Below are 20,403 nucleotides of genomic sequence, written 5' to 3' on the forward strand. Positions count from 1 at the left end.
CACACATGCTCTCGTCATGTGAGTGGGAACATACAGCGGAAGCAAGCAAGGTCTGTCCTTCTGGGTGGGGCTTATCTCGCTTAGCATCGCGTCTTCAAGGTCATCCATGTTGTAGCAGGTGGCAGAGTCTGCCTCCTCTTTAAGGCTGAATGATGTTCCACTGTATGGCTAGACCACATTTCATGGGCCCATTCATCTGTCAATGGACATTATGGTTGTTTCCACCTTTCGGTTGTTACAAACAATGCTGTGATGAACGTGGGTGTACAAATATCTGATTGAGTCTCTGCTTCCATTTCTCGGGGTATTTACCCAAAAGTGGAACTGCTGGATCATATGGTGAGTCTATCTCTGATTTTTTTGAGGAACTGCCATTCCATTCCGTACTCATCTTTTCCATCTCCTGCTGCTGCCCTGTTCAGTTCCTAGGCCTTTCTGGAGGCAGAACAGGACTTTGCCCACAGACGGGCACACAGCTCCTGACATCTAGAAGTTGTTTGTCCCAGTGAGACCCCTTCATTAGGTGGCCCTGGGGTAGACCTACACATCTTTGCGTGCAGGAGCCTCCCTAGCTCTAACCTTTACCATGTCTGCTGGATTTGCATCCTCCTTCCCAGGCTGGACCTGGGGTCTCTCTCTGAAGTCTAGCTCAGTTATTTGCTGCCAAGGCTTCTGCAAGGCCCTCAGAATTCTCACCTCTGGGACATGGTGCTGGCCACTCTCCTTGTCATGCCCCATAGGGCCTTAGTGTTCAGGTAGGCAGGTTCCTCTGCTGAGGGCTGGGGAAAGGGAAGGAAGTCAGGAATGGCTGGTGTCCACTGAGAAAATCACACTGGTCTAGGGTATCTGGGGGCTGACCGAGGCTGTGGCCCCATATAAATTACCTTGAACTTAGCCTTGTGGGTGTGAGTGAGGTTTAGGCATCAGGACATGAGAAACTACCAGACAGGGATGAAGACCCTTCCTGATTTGAAGAAGGGGCCCCATCGCAGAGCAGGGTTAGGAAGAGTGAAGTGGGGCATTAGGACTACAGGCCTAGCAGGTTCCAGCCTCTGTGGGAAGGTAGACACAAGTCAGAGTCAAGAGCATGACCCTTGGGTTTAGCCTGGGTTTAGGATGAAACATCTACAATCTGGGTACATGTGGGTCCCAGCCACTGGATGCCAGGCTTCAGGGCCAAGAACTCTGCAGCCTTGCTCAGTGCCACCTGAGCAAGGAGTGGAGTCCTGACAGTTTGGACACCTGCAGCTGGTAAGAATCAGCGAAGTGGCCTCTGACAGGATGCTGCCACCTGGCTCTCAGTGAAGGCCCTCCCACCCCCACTGTACCTACTGATGACAGGGGAGCCACCTGTGGCTTTGGATGGCTCTGTTGCCTGGCATGGCAAGTTGGCAAGGCCTGCCCGGACCCTGACCCACGGGCTGACGGCTCCCTGTCCCAGGCATCAGCATTTCAGCTGACTTATTGGCACCCTATCCACCCGGGTCCCTCCTTTCCCTCAGACTCACGGTGGCCCACCCCGGCAGCTTGTTAGAGTCGCCAGGGTAGTCTTCATGAAATGTTTTGACTTGAGCTCCCCTCTTAGAGATGCCAGTTTTATCCATCTGGGGAGGGGCTTGGTGTCACTATTTTTCAAAAACATACCAGGGGTTCTAACCCCTGGCAGCCCAGGAAAAGATGCAGCACAGACGTCTCTGTCCTGCAGACAAGTTCCTTTGAGTCATGTGGTTACCAGTTGTCACACTGTAACCTGCCTCGGAAACACAGATCTCTGGTCGGGGGTGGGTGCTGGGTGGCTCAGTTGAACATCTGACTCTTGGTTTCTGCTCAGGTCATGAGTCCATGGGTCGTGAGACTAAGCCCTGTGTTGGCCTTAGCGGGGAGCCTCCTTGAGGATTCTCTCCCTCTGCCCTTCCCCCACTTGCTTGCGCGCTCTCTCAAATAAATAAATCAATCTTTTTTTAAAAAACAAACACCGCCCCCCCCCCCCCAAGATCTCTGGGCCTCATTCCAGAGTTTTTGACTCTGTAGACTGGGTGTCAGGCCTGGGTATCTGCATTTCTAACACAGTCCCCCGTAAGTCTGAATCTCTGGTCCTGAGACCACACTTTGAGAGTCACTGATCTAGGCCTGCCATAGCCCTTAATTCTCACCATCAGGCTGACTGACAGAAATGGAAGCGAGTGGGGCCTGTCAGTTGACTGTGTGCGGGTTGCATTCTTCAACAGCCTCTTCAAAAGCCCTGCGTTCACCTTGGAGTATCACGGGACGGAACACTCCGGTGGGATCGCAGGTCCGGGGTGGAGACTCCAAACGCGAGATGGAAAATCAGCACTTAAAGACCATCCACCAACTATTCCTCATCCCTGTCCTGAGAGAATAATTGGAGAATTAAAAGGGATGGAAGTTTCCTCCCTTCACAAGGATCACAAACGGACTTGAAAAGCCTGGGTATTAGTAACATGTGTTTATTTCTAAATTAAAATGGTTTCTTAATGATTAGTCCTTGGGCTCCCCAAAGGCAGGAATGAAGCAGCCAAACCGAGACCCTGAATCACTCAGTCCTTTGTCCTTGAGGCTGGGAGGCCAGAACGTTCAGAGGTTACAAACTGCCGTCAACAAAGAGCATTGAGACTCTTGTTTTAGAAAAGAGTGACTCATCTTCGGGTCATTTTCTTGTCTATCTGCCCTCTCTCTCCACTCTTCCCGAACCGTGAGGAAACTGCTCTTCTTTATCTCAATGCACAAAGAACACAAATGCTGCTGATCGCAGAACCCGACTTCCTGTTAAGGAGGATATCCTACAATTTAATGGAGGAAGATTTCTAAGCAAAGCAGAAAGTCAAGTGATTTTAGAGTTTGCTTCCCACCTACAATTAACGAGGCTACAGCTGTAAAGGAAGAGGGAAAAAAATTAAATCCCTCCAAGGCAGGAGCTCTTACTATCGTCTGTGGCTGAAAAATAAATACTTCATGTTTTTTTCTTAAAGAAGGAGCTCTAAATCTAACAGAAACAAAATACTTGTGATAGGATAGAAAATGAAAAATATCTGATCAGACAATAGACAAAGACTGGTGTCCCAGGCTTACTTATTTAATTTCCCACGTGTACGAAACAGAGAGGGGGATGAAATCATCTCTTTCCTGCCTAAAGGCCATGATCTGCCTTCCATCTGTGCAGAGGACTTTTTTTTTTTTTTTTTTTTAAAGGGTGATACACAACCTATAAACATTCCTTTTTGGTCATGCAAGGGTTACGGACGTTTTTAAGACCCAAGACTGTTTCAGGTCTGTAGGAGTTCCAAATTTGGCAAATGTAAAAGTCTCATAGCAGACTCTTTGACCTTGGGAGGATGTCAAGAAGGGAGAGACTATTTCAGAGGGGATTATATTTTAAGTGTCCACAATATGCAAGGAAGGAATGCCTTTCAGAAAGGACATCTCAATGTGTTATGTTCCTTCCTTTCTCTCTTATAACCTCTCTTATAACTTCCAGAAGGAATTCATACCTTGTTGAGTGCACTGGACGCTCACACTGATCTTGCCTGTATGTCTGTATAAAATGGTCAGGGTAAAGACAATAGATGGTATAGGGACAGTCGAAGGGACGGATGATAGATAATATCTGAAATAAACAAGGGAAAGAAAAGTAATCTATGTCCACATGCATCAGTTCAGATATGTCAGTCTTATTACTCAAAGTGTCCTGCATGCTCCCTGGTGTTTGCACTATCTGGGAACTGCTTAGAAATTCAGATTCTCGGACCCTGCCCCATGCTCCAGACCTAAAGAATCAGCATCCGCATTTGACAAGATTCCTAAGTGATCCCTTGTCCACTGAAGTTTGAGAAGCCCTGTTTTTGAACATAACAGCCTAGAACGAAGAATAGTGATTTTTAGGGACTTATTATGGAAATCTTATTAGCCCACGTGAAATCTTAGGTGGATACCTAGGAACGATGTCAGAAATGTTCTGGTGAGGCAGGGATGGGGGATCGAAGTCTTCCTAGTGTCCTCCCTGGCACCTCCCATCCCCACACCTCTGTGCAGCAGCTGTCTCCTCTTCTCTGGGGGCCGCAAGGATTCCCAGCGCGCATACCCTAACACTTAAAGCTTAGAGAACACAGGCCACCACTTAGAGTCCTCTGAACGACAGCTAAGCCCTGGGCATATTACAAGCACTCAAGCAATAGCAGATGATCATTAACAATTGATTTTAAAGCAAGATGATGTACCAAAGTCGAGCTCAGAAATTGCACAGAAGGACCCGGGAGGAGAAATCAAGAAAAGCAGGGGGATAGCATACTGAATACGAGAGGAAGACAAGAAAGACAAAGAGATGGAGAAAGGGAAGAGGCCCCAGTCGTCAGGGCTGCCAGATAAAATATAGGGCACCCAGTTAAATTTGAATTTCGGATAAACAACATCCTTACACTAAACAGCTATTTGTCAAAATTCAAACTTCACTGATTTCCTGTATTTCCATTTGCCAAATCTGGCCATCCCGGTTCCTGCATCAAGGACACTTTTCTCAGCAGCCTGGGCCCCAAGAGTCTTACTCTAATTTAGACCTCAGTCAGATTCCCTCCACAGAGATCCCTGGAGTCATACTGCCTGGATTCAAATCCCAGACCTGCCCCTGCTGTGTGTGACCCCGGGCCCATGATTTCCTCTCTCCGTCTGTTTTCCTCTACTATAAACTGCACACCCACACCCATGCTCATCGCAAAACTGTATTTTACATTGTTGGCTATCAGGTCACTGTGTCCTGGGTCTCGGCAGTGCTCTGTCTGACTTTGCCCCAGGTCATTTTCTAGAAGACCTGAGGTCAGTGTGGAGAGGTCTGGAAGGGAGAGGAAGATGAGGTGCCTGAAAACCCGTAGAAGGAGGTGCTCTCTCCTCCTTCCCCAGGGGCCTGGCCGTCGCGTCTATCCGGTCAGTGCATTTCCTTCCTCCTGTTCCCAGGGGGCTGTGTCTGGGGATGTGCTGGGGAAGGAGGGAGGAAAATGTGTCACTTGATATTTGCTCCTTGACCCTGGCTGACCCGGCTAATTCACTGCAGGATGGAAGGAAGCACACTGTGGAGGCCTTCCTTTGCCAGAGCTTCTCGGTCATCAGGGAGCGAGATCTTGCTTCCTCCACACTTTAGCTGAGCCAGGGGAGAGCCAATCACCTGGCAAAGTGTACAGGCCCTAGAATGATGATATCTTCTATCTCAAGGTCAGAAATTCTCAGAAAGCTATTAAATCCCGGAGCCAGCATTTGGGAATGTGTTATTTCTTCCTCTCAGAGTAAACCTGACCCACCAGTCAAACCTCATCTTGAAGCCTTTCTTACCATATTTCTTCCCCATGAACTGCAAGATCTGAGGCTAGATTCCAGGAATGGACTGTTTTTAAACATTAAACAAAACAAGAAAGCCAAGGTATCTTGAAGCATGTGGGGCTCAAAGCTCCCCCTGCTCCCGGAGGAGATCCTGGAGCCAGGTTCCGAGGTAGATTCTGACTCAGAATCCCTAATGGAATTGAACAACGATCCTGAAACTATCTGAATGCTTTGGTTTCCCTAAAACAGCATTCTTGGCTTTACTACTCTTCTTGGCACTGACCCATCGCCTGCAGCAGCAAATCTTTCCCAGGAACCTATTGTTATTTGTGTATCTGATAGTTTACAGCAGAGCACACTGACAGCAACATTTAGAAAGAAAAGGAAAAAAGAAGTGTAGGGTGAAAAGGACAAAACAGAGGCTTCCAACATCCTGGTGGGAATCGCAAAGCAGAAACTGCCTCTTTCTTGGCCCTCAGCACGGAGAGCTAGGAGGCTATAGAAAAGTCATTAACAGGAATAGCCACAGCCTGTACGGAAGGTGGGCATCAGACGCAGAGACTCCGAATGGGAGCATGCACTTTCTGACCCTTCACTGGAGATACTGATCTCTGGTGTACTCTCTGTTCTCCCCTAGAACACCCCTTCAACTGCCACCCAGGGGCTGTGCTAAGTCACCACGCACACACAACACACAATGGGGTGAAATGGAGTAGCTCTGCTTTGTCGGGGCTGAACACTGTGAATGAATTCATTCCCTTCTGGGAAAAAGGACTGCCTTGTTCAGAACGTGATGTTCCCATGTCTCAGCTTACCTTTAAGCATTTCTGATACACCTGTTGGGATCATTAGTTCTGCCAACAGAAGGCAAGTAGGATACTTTGTTCTATTTTTTACTCTCAATGGACTGTGTTGCCATTGTGTTGGCTTCCCTTTCAGAAAGGAACACAAGCAGGAGGGAAACTTACAGGATTCCATGCTGCTCGGCAGGGGTGGAAAATATAGGTGTATAAACAAATACATGGAAAATAAGAGTAAACTAGGAAATGAAGGATAATAGAAATAAAAGAAAGAGCTACTTAAAAGACTGGGATAAATGTGAAAAGGCTTCTGGAATGAGCTACCCCATTCATTAGCTGGCAGGAAAGGTAAAAAAGGTAAGCAAATTGAAACAGATATATACTGCTTATCATCTCCTAAAAGAAATTAACAGGGTGGAATTTATCTAAGGGATACTGAAAAGCGTAAGGAAAAATATATATGTGTGTGTATATATATACACACACATATATATTTCAAGATGTATTTATTTGAGAAAGAAAAACAGAGTGCAAGTAGGGGGTGTAGGGGGAGGGAGGGATAGAGAGAGAGTCTTAAACAGACTTGGCACCAAGTGCAGAGCCCAACTCGGGGTTTGATCTCAGGACCCAAGATCATGAACGGAGCCAAAACCATGAGTTAGATGCTTAATCAACTGCGTCACCCAGGAGCCACCAAGGGAGCAAGGCGCCACCAAGGAGCAATATCTTTAACTGTCATTTTGAAAAAGTCTCAGAAGCATTTTCGTATATTTCTTTTGTTGGCTTTGTGATCAAGGTTGTCCGACCCTAACCCCCTCCCCCAGCTCCCTGAGCTCAGACACGGGGCAGCTGTGTACTTCTGCCCAAACTCTTCCTCCCACCTTCTGCTTTGAATCTGCTTCTCTATTTCTCTGGTCTCTGACTGTTTCATTCCAACTGCTTCCAGCTCTAACACTTTCAGGCTCATGCCCCATTCAGCTGTCTCTGGGGCTTATTTCAGAGATCATGAGCACCTGCAAACCCTCTTACCTGGCCTTGGTTTTGTCTTCTCTAACTTCTGTCCCCCCCAACACCCACCCCACCATGTCCTGACCAAGACTGGGGTCAGTCAGCCCGGTTCAGGCCCAGAATGGGTTGCTGCTTGTTGAAAAAAAAGAAGGTTAAACACAGAGCCTCAATAAAGATGAATAAAATCCTAACTCAAAATAGTCCCTGCAGGGAGTTGAAAAAATACAGCCCAGGTATATTGATATTTGATTATTTAACTTCCTAAAGATAAAGCAAAAAGGAAATAAAGTAATGAAGAGCTGACACGTCCATCGACCTGCATCCCCTGGGGGCGGATGTCCCCAGGAAGCCTTGGGTTAAGTGCTAGAAGGCAGTCAGCTCACAGTTGCTGTATCTGGGAAGATGCAGAAATGAAGCTATTCTGAGATGACAATGAAAGAGACACATCTCTGCTGCAAAAATGACAAGTGAGGGCTGCTATTCAGAAGGGATAGTTAGGAAGCGAGACTGGCATTGTCTTCCAGCCTGGAGCGCCCTTCCACCTGGTAGGATCAAGAGTTCCAATGGGAAGAGCCAATGCTTTCATCAGAAAGGGAGCTGTGAATCCGTTCAAGTTCTCGCCCGGGGACTTGGCTGAGACCCCAGAATTCCCTTCCATCTAGCATGAAAGAAGTGATTTAGAACTAAAAGGTTTTAGTTCAGCTGTTACCAGTCAACCACCTTGATCATAAAAGAACCTCATTCTGGTTCTCATGTGGCCTCTGGTTTTGAGTAGGACCACACACTGCTGTTCTGTAAATATGGGTTAGCGGCAAACTGTAGACCTCTGGGTGGCAGAGCGATGGCTTCATTGGCTAAAATTGTTCGATATGGTTTCCTTTAACACTGGGAACATCTGCTGAAAGCAGAAGAATGTGGCTGATTCTAAGCCGTCCTATCAGGTGGTAATTAGACTGTAGGTTCAGTTGCTCCCAAGTTCCATTCTCCTTGCTAGGTGATAAAACTATGCTCTCAGCGAAGAGGATGCTGTCTTCCTGTTTCCTATAGCTGGAGGACATGAATCCAATTTATTTAAATGTATTTTAAAATTTGCATTTAACCTGTCAAAAGAGGTTTTTTTCTTTTCCTGTTTTTTTTTAATAAATTCTGATTTAGCAGTAGGAGGATTATGATGCCAGCTGGAAGGCCTGGGGATCTATTCCAGGATGAGTGGTTTTTCTTTTTTTTCTTTTTTTTTGTATTGAGATGTCCTGTTTTTATGAAATTCAGGACTGGGGAGAAAGAATACATAGATATTTAGGTCGGGGTGGCACTCATTTTATTGTAGAAGTTGAAAACTGGCATCTTGTGGGCCAAATGTAGCCCACAAATGTGCTTTGTTGGCATGCAAGGTTTTTCTTTGAGCTTGGATCGGTTGCCTGCATATAAAAATTGAGATATTTCTCCCTTCCCCTCTCTCTCTCTGTCTCACACACACACACACACACACACGTGTACACACGCACGTACACGTGTGCGCACGCACACACACACACAGAAGCATTTTCCCTTACTTAGAAGAAAACTGCACAAAGATTTTTTGGAAATGTCAGAAGTGCAGGACAAGAAGCCTCTGTCTCCCCGTGGCAGAGCTGAGTAGTACTGGCCCCATTTGCTAGGGCCCTTCTCCTTGTTGTCCTAGTTTATGACTACCTGGCTCATATAGGGTTTGAGTTATAATGCCTGGATGGGGCCTTAATTTACAGGACACTGAATGTGAATAGAGGCATTCCAGGATTAACATGAAGGATTAGGTCCCAAGGGTACCATAGGAAATAGATATAAGCTCTTGAAAATAACCACTTTCTGATTGGTGAGTCTCAGAAGGGACAGGAAAGTCTTGGTCTGCACATTATACATGTTTCTCTCATGCCACTTTAAGGTCATTTGACTAAAGGAAAGAGGAAGTCACAAGTCTCAAAGATACTTTTATCTGCTGTTAGGCATATTGGTTCACTACTGTCCAGAAGGGACCACAGAACACACACATCTAAGGAATTGTACTAGAAATAAAGGACAATGAAGAGGCTCTGAGCACAGACTCTGTCTGAACCAAATGCCACAGGATGTTAGTATGATCCCACAGAGGAGACAATGAGTGGGATGGCACATGGCCTAGGGAGCCTGGGTTCTGCTCTTCGGACACTGGTTCTTGGGAGAGACTGCAGAGCTGCCACTGGGGGCGAACACATGAATGTTTCGCTCTGTGCTGCAGAGTCCAAATCAGTAAGTGCTTCTGGAGGATTTTTTTTTTCTTTCTTTCTTAGCTCCTCTCCCTAAAAGCTCTCCTACTTGAAAACTCAGAGCTGGATCCCAGCACGATGAGGGGTGCCCTCCCCTTTTCCTCTCCTTAAGTAGTGGGTTGACATTTTAACAATAGGGGTTCTAGCACCTGGCACCTGCACTGATGCCTATAGGCATGGACCTGGCTACACAACACAGCCCTGGAAGGCAAGGGTGTTCCTGCTTGTGTGCAGAAGAGTGTGCTCAGAGCACTGGCGACTGAGCTCATCCACACACAGGCCTGCCAGCTCTGCTCCAGAAATAAAATAGTTTTATTCACCATAATCGGCCCAGAATCGTGGGAGGGACATGCAACACGTCTGCTGTTAGAACTGTTCTCTCAATAGTTCAAATGTGATGTGCCAGAGGCACCTCCTTACCTAGAAGGGGAAAATGGGCGGGGATGGAGAAGGGAAACCTGCATATTTTAACTGGGGGAGCACTGATGGGATCTACCTCAAGGACTGTGCTCAAATCGCTACTGGCTGTGATTTTCCTTCAACCTACCCAGCAGATATGAGCATGATTTTCTTCTACAAGAACGCCACGAAGACCCAGTGAAACAAAGCCTGATGTCAAAGACATAACTTCTTCTGTTTCGATTCAAATCCATTTGCTTTTAAAAGCCAGTTCCAAGGCCCTGGATGCAGAGTTCAATTTAGGACTTGCTCATTTCAGTCCCTCAGTGGCTGGCTCAACCCTAAACTATACTTTCTAAATATATTCTGGGACTTGGCTGAGTTATGAAGCCCTGACAGATGATTACATCAATCCATTTTTTAAAAAGTTTCAGAGGCCAAACAAAGCAAAAGAAAAGAGGTCTTCTTCAGATAGATCTTAGGAAAGCTAAAACTTTGAGATGGAACGCTCGCTTTTGCTATATAGGTGACCAAAAAAGATAGTGAAAATTTTCATCTGCTTTCTTATGCATGCGTGGGAGTTTTTTGTTTTGTTTTGTTTTGGGGTTTTTTTTTTTTTTTGGTTGGATAAGCCGTAAAGGACAGAACAATTCTACTTTTCTGATACAGTGGTTTAAGTGTGTTGCAGGGGGAGATGTCAAATAGGAACACTGTTCCTAGGGTGCCACCAGGAGGAGATTCACTCCTGGCCTTTGTTTTCATAAGCTTCGCCCCAATACTCCCCACCATAGCCTCTACTTGCTGTGTCCGGGATTGACTTTGGCTGAGTAAAAATTGTCCTGACATGCTCTCTTTTCCTGTCTGCATGGTTTCCCCCTACCGAGGCTGTGCTCTCTTCTCTACCTCACTGGTCCCTCTGTTTCTGGGAAACTCTATTGCAGGTACTGTTTCTCAAACTTGAGTCCGTGTTGTGTGGCCCAGATGTTCAGATTCAGTATGTCTGTGCTGGAGACTACACCTCTGAGATTCAGAAAATGCCCAGCAACTCTGATACACAAGCTGTTTGATAACAGTGATTTTCTAGATGATTTTCTAGTCCCCATCTTCCATGGCTATCAGCAGCACTGGACAGCCTGATGTTGCCTTCTGAGAATGTCTCTGCGATTCTATTTCTACCTCACTGGCTGTTCCTGATGAGTTTCCTTTGCTGGTTGCTCCTCATGGCACTGACCTCTAAACATTAGAGTGGCCTCAGGCCCAGTCCTTGGACACCTCCTTGCCCCCATCCACATACATTCCCAGGTGACGCCGCCTGGTCCTGTGGCTACACCATCGGCTAGTGGTATCCTAGTTTAACTATGAACTCTCTAGAAGAAAAAAAAAAAGACCTGATTCGTAATGTTTGCTAATTTGCATGGTACATTTCTCCCGCCAGGGCCCATCTCAAGCTGCCCACGTGTCACCACTGAATGGGGAGCTGGGAAGAGATGCACACAATCAACTCTCGAGAGCCCAGACAAGCCAACTTCAGGGCACAGGTGACAGTGTCCACGTTTACCTCTGTAGCCAGAACTGTCACACGCACACAAAACTCCATTTGAATTTTAATCATCTCAAGTTCACCCCATCCAAATAGAGCTCTCAGTCTCCCCTGGTTCTGCTGTCACTCTCACTGGCCTCTGGGCAGTGTCTCCAATCTTAGGGTCAACCCCAGGCTACAGCTGCCCAGCGGTCAGTCTTGACCCTTCTCTTTCTCTCCTCACTTGTCACCTGATCCATCAGCCATTCCTGTCAACTCTACCTTCTAGATAAATCCAGAATCCATTCATTTCTCATTTCTCAGCACCTCCAGAATATCCTCTGATCTAAACCATCGTCATCCTTCATCAGGATTTTTACACTAATGATGGAATGAGTCACCCTGCTTCCATCCATTTTTCTATCACCCTTGTAGCCACAAGGATTCCTTCAAAACATGTCAGCTTATGTCACCCTTCCATTCCTGGACCACTGGTCTTCTTCTGTCTCACTCAGAGGAAAACCCCCTATCCTTATCATGACCCACACAGCCCTCTGTCACCAGGGTTCCTAACACTTCCCTGATCGCTTCTCTGCCCCACATACACCATCTCCTCACTCTACTCTAGATCTGCTACCCACCCCCCATCCGGGACTAATTTCCAAGCCCATCAAGGTAGCTCTGGCATTGCACCTTTTGTGTACTGGTGATATCTTCTGCTGGGCATGGTCCTTCCCCAGAAGGCTCTGTGGCTTGTCGCCTTTACTCTTGGTCTCTTCTCAGACGAGAGCCACATCATCTAAAAATGCAGCACCTCCCTGCTCAATTTTCCCTTAGAGGCCTCAGCATCACTTAAAAGTCTTGGCCACATCCCCTCTGTCCAGAGCATGGCATGTAGTAGGTATTAAATAAAAATCTGTAGAATTACTAAATAGTGTGTTGGTTCCTAAGTATTATATTCCCTGCAGTATTTGTATTTTGAGACTGATTTGATTGAACTTGGACTGCATTTTCCAGAAATGATCAATATACTTCTAAGCCTTATTGGTTTTCCCGATTAATGTTCCAGTCAGGGCATCAGAGGACTATGTGGAAGCATTGTCCATGTAGAAATGTGACCTTGGCATTTTTGAGAAAAGTTAGCAAGCAGTAGAGGATAATGATCAGAGGTGTATTTATTGACGATCTCAAAATATTCACCTACAGATTCTGACTAGGAAGGAGGACAGCCTACACACTCAAAAGTGTTAATTGTGTAGAGAATTTCAGTAAGTTTTTCATGAGCAAGTTGTCTACCAAGAAGAGCTAGCATCCTAAAATAAGCCACCAATTAGGACTAACAGTGACACAAATATGTGTCTGCATAAGAAAGGAAGGCACTTTGCAACCCTATCCTTTGGGTGACAATTTTATTTGATTAAAGGACTGGGTTTATGACCATGAAGACATTCTTTTTATTCATCTATTCACAGTCATTCAATAAATATTTATCTGTCCAATATACATGCCAGGCACTGTTCTAGGTTCTGGAACTTAGGAGCAAAACTGACCAAGTCCTTTGAAGCAATTAATTACTGAGTGACCAGAAAGGAAAAGGGAAAGAATGAAAAATCCACAGATGTGGTATATCTACTCCCAGATTAGAAAACAAAGGTCCATGGCCATAGTTTCTCCCATATTGTTTTATACACATAAGATAATAGTGTTCTCAGAAGTGTACTGATGAATCAATACAATCAAAAGTGGACTGTTTTTAGCTGTCTGTCCAAAGCAGCTCTAATGTTACACAGGAGGATAATACTCACTCTGCTAGAGCAATTTATAAGAGATCTGTTTTCAAAACACCCACAGAAAGTGTTCAGAGATCACATGATGGCTTTTGCAGACATAGCTGCAATACAGCAGGTTGGACTGTCCCTGTTCCAATGAAGACAAACTCTGAGGGACTAGCTGGATTGAGTGTTTCTGATCTCAAATTGTCTGTCCTGCATGAAACTGGCTCCTGTGACTTCAGAACGTTGTGTTTAATAACCCAGAATTTGGCCTCCAAGTGCTGAGCACTGCCTAAGATGTCCTAGAAATACAGACCCAACTCTCAAGGAGTTTAACGGATTTTTTTCCTATTGAGAATGGCAGTTTTGATAAAAAATCCAATATGATCCACTCAATTATTTCTTTTTCATGTGAAGACACCAGAAAGTACGGGTATTAGATAATTTCCTTGAGCTCCACCAGGCCCAGATGATCCATCTTGGCCATGATCTTACCTCAGTGTCCTACACACTAGAATTTTCTGGGGGCTTACATAACCGTGCCCAGGTTCCCTCTCCAAATATTCTGACACACATAAGTCTCCCAACCAGCCTGAACACTGGGATTTTTTTTTTTTAAAGTTCCGCAGGAGCTTCCCATGTGAAACCAAGATTGAGAAGCACTGCTGTAGGATGAGTCATGGCATGTGACCCATGACATCTGTGTCCTAAGAAGCAGTCAGGACTGGTAGACAAGCTGTCTAAAGAGAGAAACCATCCTTTGGTTTCAAGCTCAGCTGGATAATGCCATTTGGTGCAGGATGGGGAAGCTCGTGGGGGTCCTAGCCATTTAAATCAAAGTTTCCTGCCCTATTTTCCACACTAGCCCGAGGAATGAAAACTCTAGAGTGGTACCTATAGGGACAGGCTTTCCACCATGCAATCTCATTCTGACCAAGATGGGAAGTCATAGCTTTAACTTGACAGAAGCTACTGCAAGAAATAAAATCAATATCAGCTCACCAAGTTTGGGTCACTTAGAATTGCATGGGAATAGCCAATATGGGGGAAAAGGGCCTTCCATGTGGCCTGTGAACCAGAGAATTAGAGTCCTTGATAGGCCATGTTCTTCTCCAGAGAGTGGTATATTTATAGAAGGAACAAAACCTTATGCAGGATGAGGGGGTTGGATAATAATATGTGTGAATACACTGATCTGTCTGAACAGTTTCTTGGCTGTCTGCTTTCAATGGTAATAAATATCCACTAAAAGCCGTCTGCTGTATGTGTTTCTGGTAAAGTCTCACACTTCCCTGCATGAATACATTCAGAATGTAAGCACCACACACTCGACTATAGAGACTCTGTTGTATTCTGAATTCTTAAGTTATTCAGCTTAGCAGCTGTGATAATGTAATGGTTTGCAAAATAATAGACTGGCAATACGTCAACCTGAAATAACACATCAAATAATGAATAATGTGGGTGCAAAAAGGTTTAATTTATACTGCGTTAAAAATACTGCTCCAGAAATATCACACCATTTCAGTCTTTCCAAGACAAAAAAAAAAATCCTTTCACTTAAATATTCAAATAATTGTGGTAAAAGAGAATGCTTTCTTATTTCTCCCCCGCCCAATAAAAATATCAAATTTGCATTACTCTGTGAAGAGACATATAAGCTAAGTCTGGTCAGTTGTTCGCACACACGCTTCTTTCTACTTTAAGATACATGTATGGTTGAAGAGTTCAGAGCATTTGTATGAACATTTAAGAGTAAACACATTTCCCATCATTAACAATTGGGCATGGGGTAATTGAATGTAAAAGAAAATGAGGCTGTTTCTGTTCATGTCTTAATTCTGTTCTTCTTCCCAAATTTTCTCACTGAGGGAAGTTTATAAAAAGCTTTTAGATTTCATTTATTTTTGTTTTCATCTAGTGAATATTTATTACACTCTTGTTATGAACCAGAGACCAAGATGTGCTTCCTGCCCTCAAGGAGCTTGTCATCATGTGGAGATTTGACATGATAGAAATAGGATGGAAACAGGGGGATTCAATACAGCGTGATCTGTGTTGCTGTCAGGGAAATGCAGAGGGAGGGGAGGGTGCAGGGTGTCTGGAAAACCTTCTCAATGGTATTACTTTTAGGCTGAAAGGATGTGACTAGGAAGTTAAGGCAGCAGAGGGAGGAGGCAGTGTGTGTCAGGCAGACCAAAGCATGTGCAAAGGCCCTGAGGCAAGAAAGAGCAGAGTGGTTAGGAGGAACTGCAGAATGTTTAGTGTGGTGGGAGCCCAGCACTCTCAGGGTACAGTAAGGGGAGAGCTGAGGCTGGAGAGGGTAGCAGGGTCCTAACCATGAAGGCCTTTTAGTTATATTTAGATAATTATATAAGTCCTTATCTTGAAGCAGAGAACCACATAAGGGTTTTAAGTAGACTAGTGGACACGACCCTGACTCTGTTTTAGAAAGATCACATTGCTGCAACACAGAGCATGGACTTGGGGAAACAAGAATGGCAATTGTTTGAAAGTGAAAGATAATGGTGGCCTGAGCCAAGGGGAGGGAGGAGGTAGGGTGGGTGGCCTGGGTTCTGTTCTGTGTGTTCAGGTAGCTGGTAGACTGAAGGAGGAGTAGGATTACGAGGAAATGACCAAATCCAGTTTGGACATGTTGAATTTGAGGTGCTGCATCATTCAGGAGAACAGAGATGTCCAGCCCTTCCTGGCATATGTGGGTCTGGATGCTAGAGAGGATAAACCAATGGGTAGAGGAGCATCCTTAATAAACATGCATCTGAAACAGTTTGGGCTGGGCCACAGAAAGCTTGGCCTACTTATTCTTGGGATTTGGAACTATAAAGAAAGATAATCTCCAACATGATACCATGTCCTCATAGTGTAGGGTCATAGTAGTTGAATAAAGACATTACCCCCACTCCAAGGCAAACTCCCAGGAAAAAGGTCCACATTTGCTCTCTCCTTAATTCGTTTACATGTTGTGCTCTTAGATTCATTAGAATTTTCCACAGGTTCATTTTTGCCTCTGGAGTAATAACATCGGCTTTGGAATGAAGAGAGACCCTATAGAAGCATATGGGCTTGAGTAAGTTTAGTTAGCTGGCATTCGTAAGCAATGAATTTGAAACACTTTGTTTTCTAAGTGTCTTACATAAAATTGGAAGTCCAAGGCAAATCATCACCAGGAAATCCTATGTGTCTTGGCTTTACTGGATAAAGATCCCTAAAGGACCTCTCCAGGTGACAGTGAGGCATGACCAAAAGTGTGTATATGTGTGTAAAAGACCATCAGCTATTAAAAATACAAGCCAAGTGTCCCTCCTCTCCAAGATAGGCAAATTTTTAAAATGTCCTTTCATTAATAATTGCTTTCTACATGTGAGGTATTGTGTTAGGTCCTTGCATATGTTCCCTCTAACCCATAACAACCGGCCTCAATGGCGGAGAGTGCTGATATATAAACTAACAACACGGAGCAAGTCTGGTCACTCTGTCAAGATCACACGATTAGTAGAGAGTGAGACTCTGAGTTTTGGGGACCTGGTGACTGCAAGCCCTACCCCTTCCACCCACTTTGCTGCTTTCAGTAGCATCTAAATTGTCTTCATTTCTTATTTTGTAGCTAAGATCGTGCCTTGTTATGTCCATACTGTTTTGTTTAGGTAAAACTCTATCCCTACTCTCTCCTACTTTACCAAGCAAAGTATCTTGTATTTCTTTGTTTTTGCCACCGCGCCTCACTCCGCGATGGGCTCGTGGCAGCCCGTGAAACTATGAAAAAGAACTGAGCCCGATCTTGCAGTCTGAGTGAGTGTTTCCGAAATCCAATTTGATGAACAGCATAGTTAGAAAGGTGCGTTTCTTTTCTTTCAACTCAACCTGCAGTTGGAAAACAGGACCAATGGAGCACTCCTGGGTGCCTGAGGGCACATGACCAGCCCTGGAAATCATTATTCTCCTCAGTCATGAGTCTTCTATATTCCCTTTCATGGGATGACCTTGTGACAAGTTGCTTACAATCCTTTGCTCGGGGGCAGGCCGCCATGTTGACGTTACTCCAGGGAGCAAAGATGATGAAACAGGAACAGAAGGTCCTGGGTTCCTAGACATGGGTCCTGCTCTGTGGTCGACGGTATGTCCCTGGACAGAAGATTAAACCCCTCTGAGCCTTGGCTTCCCTGTTCCTACAGGACAAGTGTGATAACCCCCATCCTCTGTGCCTCACCAGCAACTCAGGATCGTAATATGAAGTAACGATTAAAAAAGTCCATTGGAGTAAAGACAGTACAGAGGCGAGACCTTAAGATCATTATATATCTCGAGATAATGGAAACCAACCCGACTGTCTGTCACCCTCTAGGCTGCTGATGTAACTGGAAAAGGTGTTGCTGCTTTTAATTCAGGGAGTCCCAAGAAAAGAGTGCTAGTTCCCAGTATCTGCCCTTAAAGCAGATGCCACTTCTCACCTTTCCTGCCTTCATTTTACTCAAATGCTTGACTCTGATTCTGAAAACTGTCATCAAGTCAGCAACAGTATAAAATGCCCAGTTGGAAGTGACACATTCATCATAGGTTCCAATTAGCGTCAACCTTCCTTAGTGTAGAAGGGGAGATGGGTGGCTCATAAGGAATGCAGGGGCGCTCTTACTGTGAGCAATGGTGTCCCAACCCTCTCACTTCACCTCTAGCAGCCGAGATGAATAGGATGTCTGATGCTCCAGTGATGTGTGTGTGCTTTCTCCTAAGGGGCCAGCAGCTTGCAGGTCTAAGACCCGTGCAGCACGGGTGTGTGCCCATGGGCAAAAAATAGGTCTGCGTGTTTTCAACGTAAGTACATGCCAACACATGAGACAATGTTTTATGTATGATGCTGTGTTCACAGGCTGTCAGTTTTTTCTTAAATTGGTTAACAATGAATAACAGAAATGGTAACTGCATATATCAGGATTTATTAAAAATCCATGATCTATCGAATATCCATCTGGAGATTCTAATGGTTAAATAAAGGTTCCTATGGAATTTTTCTGTGCCTATGTCCAGATAACTCTCTCCTCAGTATTGTCAGTTTCCAGAACTCCGGTCTGTTCAATTCATGTTTCTAAATGACTAGTTGTGAACGGAACACATGATATAAACTTAGTTACCGCAAAGGTCAGAAAATTTTCAACCAAACCTAAAATCATATTCAATATAAGCCTGATATACTTTTAACATTTGCTGTAATTGTTAGTCCTATGCTCTAAAGCCACTGGTATAGACAGGAGCATGTGATAGGCATTTATTGTATATTAGCTGATGACTCTGATATAGAGCACAAGAGATCTGTCTCAAAATAAAGACTTACACACAAACAGAATAGGAAGTAAAGCTCCCCCCCCCCCAACAGTACTCAAATGGCAGAAAGAAATGTCACTCATCACAAGTCAGGAAATCAAGCCCACCTTCATTCTAGATAGACCCTTGTATTTTAAAGTTTCAACTGTGTTTTCCTTAAATTTAAAAATCACTGAGTAGTAAGTATACCAGCCAGAAAAAGTGACTCAAACTCAACCTGGTTCCCCTTTATAAGATGCAGCAGGCTGCTTATCTATCAAGAAAGCTTTTTGTGAAGTTATTTGCCTTATGGCTGTTAGATCACACCTTAAACTAGGATGTTTAAGTAGACTCCACGGCTCACAGAGGGGACTGCCATCATTCAAACAGGAGCTTTGGGGTTTCTGAGACCTACAAAGCCCTCCATGCCTGTGGGGGTGTAGGCATTTTGTCCTTACACGAAAAAGCCCGACATACCAAAGACAGCTAGCTTTGCATCACCTTCAGTCATCCCCAAACGTGCCTTGGTCACTCCAAAGAAGGACAAATCCTTATTATTCTACAGGATCATCTCTGCCAGGGGTTACCAAAAAGTAACCATGTTTCAGAAAATTAACAGAGTCATTTTGAGCCCAAATCCGTGGTATTAAGAAAAAAATCCAAAATGATGGCAAGGTGTGTGAAACAGCAATACCACCACAGAGGGGATTTTCTTCAATGGGGGCGTAATCTAAACCCTCGAGGCATCAAAGCTCCTTAACATCATCAGCGCCTTCTTGGAAGACACGGTCACCCCACAGAGGAAATCCGCAGCTGTGTCACACTAATGCATCTCTTTGCAGCCCCTGCTTTTCTCCCCAGGCACACACATCTCCCATCCTGACTCCAAAGGGCAGTCCCCACCCCAGTCTCTTCGCTCCTATCTCATCTCTCACGGCACCCCCACATGCACAGCTGGCAAAAATTTGTTTCAAATTTCTCATCATTCTGTGTTAAGAAAAAAATTTACACATGGCACTGTATTCTACAGTCCTAGGAATTCAAAATTTCAGGAAAACAGGGAGACCAGAAGGGATGCTACGTACAATGAAAACAAACATCTCCTTTTCTTTGGAGCAATTGCTCCACGCAAAACAAACAGCCCGCCACGTCGCTTACCCTCTCCACGCTGCGTCTTCTCAGAGATCCATAAGGAATTTTCAGTAAAAGTCTTTGAGATCTATTCGGAGCCACTGCAGCCTGAACCACCATGGTGTAGAGCTGCGTGTGTGCGTTCGTGTGTGGGTGTGTGTGTGTGTGAGAGAGAGAGAAAGAGAGAGAGAGAGTGTGTGTGTGTGTGTGTGTGTATGAGAGAGAGAGAGAGAGAGAGAGAGAGAGAGAGAGTGTGTGTGTGTGTGTGTGTGTGTGTTCCCAGCAAAGTGAGAGACAAGGCTTCCTCCAAACTAAGTTATGGTCTCCTGGAGGTTTCCCAAATATCAAATAACCGAAAAGAGTTTTTTCTTTTGACCATATGAGTCAAGATGTGGTTTGTCGGGAGGCGGGGGGATGGGGAAGCAGAAAAATAGCCCAAGTTCTCCAACTTCAGCCTGCCTTCGGCAGCACGGTGTTAGCAGCCCCCTGTCTGTCCCTGCCTGTCAGTCCTTCGGTGAGACTGTATGTCTCAGAAGTTGGCAAGCGACGCCTCTGGGGACAGTGATCCAGAAATGTCAACTTTGCTTCTCATGGCTACAGACAGTAACCAGGTCAGTTGTCTAATCGAAGCTCTATCAGTCGTATTATGCATTCCATCACGTGACTCCAAAGCCCCTCGGCCATACAGTAGGTCACATGCTCACCTTAAAAAGACTATTTGGAGTATCACCATCTGGTGCGGAGATTAATGTGAAATCCTGCATTCTGATTTCACTCTTTTCCGAACACAGGAAAAATATTTGCAGACCCATGACATAACGCACTGGGGACTTGGAGGAATCCCTGTTCGC

General features: G+C 45.0%; 1 protein-coding gene across 5 annotated transcripts in view; it reads right to left on the reverse strand.

The window, feature by feature from the left end:
- FRMD4A (FERM domain containing 4A) overlaps nucleotides 1-20,403 on the reverse strand; it is a 608,721-nt gene that overhangs the window by 291,384 nt on the left and 296,934 nt on the right. The window contains exon 1 of one of the 5 annotated variants that reach the window (XM_032349455.1): nucleotides 19,580-19,772. The exons of 3 other annotated variants lie outside the window; for them this stretch is intronic. In XM_032349455.1, coding sequence (XP_032205346.1) covers nucleotides 19,580-19,672 — 93 coding nt within the window. In that variant the 5' untranslated portion in view covers nucleotides 19,673-19,772. Of the gene's footprint in view, nucleotides 1-19,579; nucleotides 19,776-20,403 lie in introns of those variants that run through there. One more of the 5 variants, XM_032349458.1, reaches the window with a different exon arrangement.

The sequence above is a fragment of the Mustela erminea genome, chromosome 6 (assembly GCF_009829155.1).
Source record: "Mustela erminea isolate mMusErm1 chromosome 6, mMusErm1.Pri, whole genome shotgun sequence".
Classification (NCBI taxonomy): Eukaryota; Metazoa; Chordata; class Mammalia; order Carnivora; family Mustelidae; genus Mustela; species Mustela erminea.